The following is an 8886-nucleotide window of genomic DNA, read 5'->3' as shown; positions in this document are numbered from 1 at the left end:
TCATGTTATTATGTGGTTGTTATGTTGGTTTGTTGTCTAGGAATTCCTCACACTCAGCCATACCCTCTTTCCAAACCCTATCTAATCTTGCAGGCCTGATGCGTACTCACTGTCAAAATAATCAGTTCCACCAACTGTGTTGTTTGCGGGGAGGGGGGTGAAGTTTAAAGAGCTTGCATCACTCTCAGTAGTGGTGGTTTGAGATGGGATTTTTCCTAAGGAAAAGGGACACATCCTGAGATTGTATGGCCTCTCTCTCTCTCTTTTCCTCCCATCTGGTTTCCATCAGAGGTGCCAAGACTGGAGTTACTTCCAGCAGGACACAATAGAGCACCTCCATGCAGTTAACTATTTGTGGGTCTTTACTCTGCCTGAGGTGTTTTCTTAACACAACTAATTCCTTCATTTGAAGTTATTTTCTTTAGGTGTTTCATTGTGTTATCACGCTTCATGTTACATTTCCACACTACATTGGGTTCGCTGACAGACAGTAAATGTCCAATATCAGTCAGAATCAGGAGGGTAACAATATGAAACATGAGCGGTTTTGTATCATTTTGAGACCTTCTGGATATTTTCCTATATCTTCTTACCTATGGTCGGGGGAGAGGGACATACCACTGGCCAACAACAGAGCTTGTTTCAGAGAAATCAGTGACGCAGCTAACGAGGAAACCAGAAGACTTGGGGCCTGCTCTGTAATTGCATCCACATGGTCCGGCCCAAAGATAAAGTTTCTTAAACTCACGAGCTTCATCGCTATTTTTGTTGGTAGTCTTGGATCGCAACTGCTCCACCTTGGAGAGTCTGTCTGGACCTCAGAAGCCTCATGCTGACTCACTGATGCATCATAGATACCATTCTGATCAGTTCAGCTCAAGAACATGTACTAAGAACATAACTACTCGATTTAATCTCTATTTGCTCACTCTAACATACATGATTTTATCAATGGACTTGATTTATACTTTTTGGAAGGCTTGACAGAACGAACTAAAACATTTGACATAAGCTGCTACAGTTTGGCACTGATAGGGTTGTACATTTTCCCATAGTTGAGCTAAGATGCATAGTATCGGGGTGGCAGGTAGCCTGGTGGTTAGAGCGTTGGACTAGTAACCAGAAGGTTGCAAGTTCAAACCCCCGAGCTGACAAGGTACAAATCTGTCGTTCTGTCCCTGAACAGGCAGTTAACCCACTGTTCCTAGGCCGTCATTGAAAATAAGAATTTGTTCTTAACTGACTTGCCTGGTTAAATAAAGGTAAAATTAAATGTGGGTCTGTGGCTGCATCTTAAAACGTAGAGCTTTCCTTGGAAGAATCACAGCATTTAATGAGCGACTCATGTTACTCAGAGTATCCCATTTTTGTTTGGGTGGCTGAGCTCAAAGTGAACCACCATTCAGACTGAGCTCATGGTAAACAACCGTTCATACCAGAGGAGGCTGGTGGAAGGAGTTATAGGAGGACTAGCTCATTGTAATGGTTGGAATGGAATACGGTTTCCGTGTGTTTGATGTGTTGGATTAATTCCATTCCAGCAATTACAATGAGCATGTGCTCCTATAACTCCTTCCACCAGCCTCCTCTGATTCAGACTGAGCTTGCAGGAAACCGTGTTGACGTAGCACCCTCTTGTGGTGTAAACTTAGAACTGCAGTTTGGCCAATGGCAATACAAGGATGTGTCCATGTAAAAACAAGTAGGGAGGGCTGGGAAAGTCAATACCTACAACAGAATGGCAGAGCTATGCCAACTCAGCTGCCAAGTCATCCCTGTTGCAGTATTGATGACAAAGAGGAATATTTTGTCAGTTGTGGCTGGTTACTCAATACCGTGGCATGGTGCTGTGTAGATGGTTTGTAATGCACTTGTGATTCATAAGCAGTCTTTTATGCAGTCTGCTCTATCTATGTTCTATACTTCCTGACCACAATAACCTTAGATGATCCAAGATCAAACTATGTGGTAGTATGACAACGCCTGCAAAAAAGCACCCAGTGTAGAATGTGGTCCCATAAATTCCCATCTCTTCCCATCCCTATATCTATTTTCCTACATGTCTTACCAAACGTATCATCTCTTCCCATGTCTCTTACCATTTTTTTCCAAACAGACGCATTTAGTCTTGTTACAGAAAAAGCGTATTTTGAATATGATGTGGGCCTACACGTCGGACACTAAATGTTGCTATTAGAGTATTTAAATCACAAACACTCAGACAATGCCATTTGCACGTATTATTTTATTCATGAAAATGTGTCATTAAAATTAGTAGTAAAAACATTCACAGTCCATAAAAAGCATTAGCTCGTACTCTAGATGTGGTGTCCTTGAATGCCACCTATTGGTGGCTCTGCAACACATTACTGTAACTTCCCAAGTAACATTTACATACAGAGAGAAATGCAATTACAGTATTCTAAAGTATATCTAGATCTATATCTATATATAGTGGTTTCTATCCCACCCTTCAATACTATAACAAGTCATGTGAATATGATGCACATTTTCTGATACCCTAAAGCAAGACCCTGCATAGTGGTTTCCGCATTTGTTCGATGCATAAGCCAACCGTTTTCCCATTCCCAATAAATATTAAACCTACTTTAGTCTTCAGACATGCATTTTACATGCAGTTTTCCAGCGTACTTTGAGATGAGTTACAAATAACAATAACACACAGGTGTCCAGCACAAATGACCTATTGATACGTTTCCCATAAAATAACAGTAGTTCTCCACCAGTGGATCAGCAGTTGAGAAAGGAGTTTGTCCTAACAATCTGAATGACCTTCCTTGCACTGTAGCTGTATTCAAACTGTGTATGTTCATGGAAGAAATGCAAATATCCTGCAAGGAGAAAGAAAGGATGAATTTGTTAGAGAGAGCTATTTATTATATATTCAAAGCAAATGCAACGGAAACTACATAAGAATATTATTGAAATGAGTGATTGTGATATACCATATTTATATAAGGCAGCATCCACCTCATCTCCCATTCCAGGGAAATCCATCTCAATGGATCTTGGGAAGCCAATGTCCATTGTGTTAGTCTTCTCATCATAACTGTCAATAAGACACAACCAAGACTATAACCTATAATGAACGGTTATGTTTGCAGATATCATCTCTCAACAAGACTAGACCAGACCAGTCCAGACCATACCGTCCTACCTCCAGAACTGCTCTTCAGAGAACAGAAGGGTCTTGCCGGTGTCTGGGATGTACACAGCAGCATCCACCCTCCGCACGGTCTTGGGGAGTCCCAGTTTATGGATGTATTTGGGGTAGCCCTCCACTAGGCTGTAGCCGTTCAGGGCCCACATTCTAATACCTGGAAAAATATTACAATTTGTCAACGTAATGAACCTATGACTCTTGCACCGACATCAATTTGATTAGATATCTACTGTATATGTGATGGAAATGAGCAAAGTAGAACTGTAATTGCATATTCAAAATGACAGAGGACTATGCGAACAGTGTTGCCAGCATGTAATTCACCACTGAATATGAAGACCATGTCTTTCTCAGGGTACTCATAGGCAGCATCCACTTTGTTGGGGAGGGAGGGCCAGGTGGATTTGATCAGGGTTTGCTCAGGCTCTGCAAACTGAGGATGGAGACGCCAGTAGAACCTGTCATCAAGTAGAAAACATCAACACATACATTTTGTCAATTTTAACCTTATAGTTTGTGCAGAAAAGTTCTCATGAATGAACACACTCCCTACCTGTCTTTGAAGATGATTGTTTCTCCTCTGAGCTCAGTGACAGCATCAAAACTCAACATGGGGTCACATTTGTTTGGGGCATCTGGCTTGGGCTTCACTTTGCTGTCATTGGAGTTCGGGCCTAAAGGATTGAACCGCATAATGAGCGTTTCAAAATATGACTCCAGTGGGTGGAATTACAGTACCAGTCAAAAGATGGACACACCTACTCATTCTACATTGTAGAATAATAGTGAAGACATCAAAACTATGACACAACATGTATGGAATCATGTAGTAACCAAAAAAGTGTTAAACAAACCCAAATATATTTTATACTTGAGATTCTTCAAAGTAACCACCCTTTGCCTTGATGACAACGTTGCAAACTCTTGGCATTCTCTCAACCAGCTTCACCTGGAATATTATTCCAACAGTCTTGAAGGAGTTCCCACATGCTGAACACTTGTTGGCTGCTTTTCCTTTGCTCTGCGGTCCAACTCATCCCAAACCATCTCAATTGGGTTGAGGTCAGGTGATTGTGGAGACCAGGTCATCTGATGCAGCACTCCATCATGCTCCTTCTTGGTCAAATAGCCCTTGCACAGCCTGTAGGTGAAATGGGTCATTGTCCTGTTGAAAAATAAATGATAATCCCACAAAGCACAAACCAGATGGGATGGAGTACCGCTGCAGAATGCTGTGATAGCCATACTGGTTAAGTGTGCCTTGAATTGTAAAGAAAAATCACTGACAATGTCACCAGCAAAGCACCACCACACCATCACACCTCCTCCATGCTTCACAGTGGGAACCACACATGCGGAAGTCATCCGTTCAGCTACTCTGCGTCTCACAAAGACAAGGCGATTGGAACCAAAAATCTCAAATTTGCCAAGTGTGTGTAAAGCTGTCATCAAGGCAACGGGTGGCTACTTCGAAGAATCTCATTGTTCGTGTTTCTGGGCCAAAGCAAGTCTCTTCTTCATGTTGGTATCCATTAGTAGTGGTTTCTTTGCAACAATTCGACCATGAAGGCCTGATTCACGTAGTCTCCTCTGAACAGTTGATGTTGAGATGTGTCTGTTATTAAACTCTGTGAAGCATTTATTTGGGCTGCAATTTCTGAGGCTGGTAACTCTAATGAACTTATCCTCTACAGCAAATAGGGCTATCTTCTGTATACCACCCCTACCTTGTCACAACACAACTGATTGGCGCAAAAAAACGCATTATCTTCTTGGTGACAGGGAGGGCAGTATTGAGTAGCTTGGATGAATAAGGTGCCCAGAGTAAACTGCCTGCTACTTTGTCCCAGATGCTAATATATGCATATTATTAGTAGTACTGGATAGAAAACACTCTGAAGTTTCTAAAACTGTTTGAATGATGTCTGTGAGTATAACAGAACTCATATGGCAGGTGAAAACCTGAGACAAATCCAACCAAGAAGTGGGAAATCTGAGGTTTGTAGTTTCATTTAAGTGAATGCCTATCCAATATGCTGTGTCTATGAGGCCAGATTGCACTTCACAAGGCTTCCAGCAGATGTCAACAGTCTTTAGAACGTTGGTTGAGGCTTCTATTGTGGAAGGGTGTAGAATAAGAGCTGTTTCAACAAGTGGACTAGGCTGAGGCCAATCAGTTGTTTACTGCGAGGTCACGCCGTTCCTTCTTTTTCCTCTGTAATGAATATGTTATTGTCCGGTTGGAATATTATTGAAGATTTATTATAAAAAAGACTAAAGTTGATTGTAAACATCGTTTGACATGTTTCTACAAACTGTAATGGAACTATTTTGACTTTTGGTCTGGAGTTTGCGCTCGTGCATTGTGCCTTTGGAATAGTGAACTAAACGCACAAACAAAACATAGGTATTTGGACATGAATATGGACGTATCAAACAAAATACAAATTTCTTGTGGAAATGGGAGTCCTGGGAGTGCATTCCGACGAAGATCAGCAAAGGTAAGTGAAGATTTATAATGCTATTTATTTATGACTTTTGTTGACACCACCATTTGTCGGTTAACTGTATGGCTTACTTGTGTGGCTGTACGCTGTTCTCTGATTATTGAATATTGTGCTTTTGCCGTAAAGCTTTTTTAAAAATCTGACACAGCGGTTGCATTAAGAACTAGTTTATCTTTAATTCTATGTAAAACATGTATCTTTCATCAAAGTTTATGATGAGTATTTATGTTATTTGATGTGACTCTCTGCAATTTCTCCGAATGTTTTGGAGGCATTTCTGAACATGGCGCCAATGTAAACTGAGGTTTTTGGATATAAATAGGAACTTGATCAAACAAAACATACACGTATTGTGTAACGTTGAGTCCTGGGAGTGTCATTTGATGAAGATCGTCAAAGGTTAGTGATAGATTTTATCTATATTTCTGCTTTTTGTGACAACTCTCTTTGGTTGGAAAATGGCTGAATGATTTCTGTGACTAGTTGCTGACCTAACATAATTTCTGCTTTCGCCGAAAATACTTTTTGAAATCGGACACTGTGGTTGGATTAACGAGAAGTGTATCTTTAAAATGGTGTAAAATACTTGTATGGTTGAGGAATTTTAATTATGAGATTTCTGTTATTTTGAATTTGGCGCCCTGCAATTTCACTGGCGAGGTTGGACGCTAGCGTCCCGAACGATCCAGGAGAGGTTAAGAAGGAATGAAATTCCACAAGGCACATCTGTTAATTGAAATGCATTCCCAGGTGACTACTTCATGAAGCTGTATGAGAGAATGCCAAGAGGTGTGCAAAGCTGTCATCAAGGTAAAGATAGGCTACTTTGAAGAATCTCGAATATAAATATATTTTGATTTGTTTAACACTTTTTCGGTTACTACATGATCCCATATGTGTTATTTCATAGTTTTGATGTCTTCACTATTATTCTACAATGTATAAAATAGTACAAATAAAGAAAAACCCTGGAATGAGTCGGTGTGTCCAAACTTTTGACATAATTATCTGTAACTATTTTCTGTTTGTGTTAATAAGTGGAACACTAACCATAAAGAGCTTGAATGCCGGTGATATCATCCTCAGACAGTGGATAACCCTGGCTGTAGGAGTAGATTGGGTACATCAGAGCTCCAGGATCAGAAGAATGGGACAAGCCAAGGGCATGGCCAAACTCATGAGTGGCGACCAGGAAAAGGTTGTAGGCTACAGGGGAGGAAATATCTCAGTAAGTAATCATTGATTAAATGTCATACATTTTCCTTGATCCCCCACGTAAATGTACCAAATATTTACCGTCTGAGTCTATTGACCAATGTTCATCTTCATCAAAGTGTGTGTCTCCTCCAATGTCTCTGCCAGGGGGATAGGCATGGGCTAAGAGACCGTCAGGGCCGTCAAAGGGGTTGAAGTCTCCATGTTCTAAAGACAAAGAAAGGCCAGGGAAAAAAATATGTTTGAGGATGGTTTCAGTAAGTGTTGCCAGCATTCAATCAATTTATTCTATGACAGGGTCTTGCACAACTCTAAACAATGTTCACTGAATGTTGAACAAAACTACAGTAAGATTATCAAATTAATCAAGATATTCTCCATATATTCTGTATAGTCTATCAACTGTAGGCCAGAATAAAGAAATTGGTCTACCTTTTGTCCCAAATGCTATCATGATGTCAGCCTTCCCCTCGTGCAGTTTCTTGAAGGTCAGAGGCGTGACATCAGCCCAGATGTTTAAGGCATTATGGATAGCTCTGTCCACATCTGCCTTCATCAGATCAGGAGTATAATTCACTATTCTGAAGGGCATTTCAAGAGAGAGGAAACATGTCTTCATTTAAGAGAAACTTGACAAGTTTTATCCAAAGTAATGAAAGCTGATAATATCCATTGATTCCAAGGTCATGTGGTGTATGTGGAGTAAATTAACATTATTACACCAATACCATAAAATAAATATGACCCAGAGTGTTTGAGACGCCTCACCTGAAGGTCACATTGGTGTTCTGCCATTTGAGGTGTCGGGGGAAGTGGTTGTATTCCCCCACGTCAGGGACACCACACCTGGCCATGCTCATCAGTTCCAGGGTGTTAGTGTCCAGGCTCCCCGTCACTTGGAGGTTGAAGAAGGACTGCATCTCCCTGACCTTAGCCTGCATGGCGTCTGACGACCTGTGGGTCGGGGTTCCCTGAAGTCCAGCTCGAAGGTTGTAGAACCTGCGGAGGTATTTCTGAAGAGGAAACAATAACATAAGTTAACACCTTCATGATATGTAGCTGTTTAAGCGTGGTCATATGGAATGGATGTCATTTAAATATGGTCATTTAAGGAGCAAGATCACAAGAGAAACACAGGGTTCAATTTGAGGGGTTATTTTATTTCAACAACGTCTGGCATATTGTATGCAATTAATAATTTTGTTTAAATAAAATAATGCTCATTTTGTTTATACTATACATTATCGCATTTATCCTTATTTCGAGTATGAGGATAACTGTAAAATCAATATTAAAAACATAAATATTCAGTGCACCAAACAGAAATTGATAAACAAAAGGACATCAGAACCACAGCTTTAATTGGCTTACCTCGGCTAATAGCCACTTGTCAGTCTCCACCGGTGATGACAGAGGCATAGCAAATGACTGAGCAACCACCACAAGGAGCAGTAAACCTGTGATTTCCATCTGGTCTTGTCTTGGTGGCATCCAGCACAGTGACTGACTGGGGTCCAGGAGCCAAGTCTGTTTTTATACTGAGTGTTTCTTTTTCTAAATGTCTGTGATTCATGCCACTTCCTCCTCAGACTGCCTAAAACTGCTGGTAGTTCAGAAAACAGAGTGCTTGTGGTTTAGTAAACTGCTTTGAACACACCTGAATAAGCAGTGATGTCACATTTTTTTGACCAAATGTTCATGACAATTTTTTAAAAGATTCAATGAATACATATGGCAAGTGACCAGTTATCTGAACTTTTGTGACACTATTTTATGTTCTTCCAAAGATTAATATATCTCTAAATTTCTCTATAACGAAAAATATATATTGAGCTTTACTTAAGAAAGTTAATTAAATACGGTATCTTTAAATGGTAATGTGCATACATGTCGATGAGTACACATGCTATTTGTAAAACTTTCAGACACCCATGACTGTGATACACTTCCATGTTATTTTGAGTAAGACAGAGGATGACA

General features: G+C 40.4%; 1 protein-coding gene across 1 annotated transcript; it reads right to left on the bottom strand.

The window, feature by feature from the left end:
* Positions 1 to 2227: 2227 nt before the first annotated feature.
* LOC118397535 (collagenase 3-like) lies at positions 2228 to 8404 on the bottom strand. The gene is made up of 10 exons (XM_035792410.2): positions 8278 to 8404; positions 7675 to 7919; positions 7339 to 7487; positions 6988 to 7113; positions 6742 to 6897; positions 3738 to 3858; positions 3509 to 3642; positions 3179 to 3338; positions 2967 to 3070; positions 2228 to 2852 (listed from the first exon to the last, which is right to left on the bottom strand). Exons 1-10 carry the CDS (start codon positions 8395 to 8397, stop codon positions 2752 to 2754), a joined length of 1416 nt encoding a protein of 471 aa, XP_035648303.1. The 5' UTR covers positions 8398 to 8404; the 3' UTR covers positions 2228 to 2751.
* Between the last annotated feature and the right edge of the window lie 482 nt (positions 8405 to 8886).

The sequence above is a fragment of the Oncorhynchus keta genome, chromosome 18, assembly GCF_023373465.1.
Source record: "Oncorhynchus keta strain PuntledgeMale-10-30-2019 chromosome 18, Oket_V2, whole genome shotgun sequence".
NCBI lineage: Eukaryota > Metazoa > Chordata > Actinopteri > Salmoniformes > Salmonidae > Oncorhynchus > Oncorhynchus keta.
This window is presented reverse-complemented; position numbering and strand designations above follow the sequence as displayed.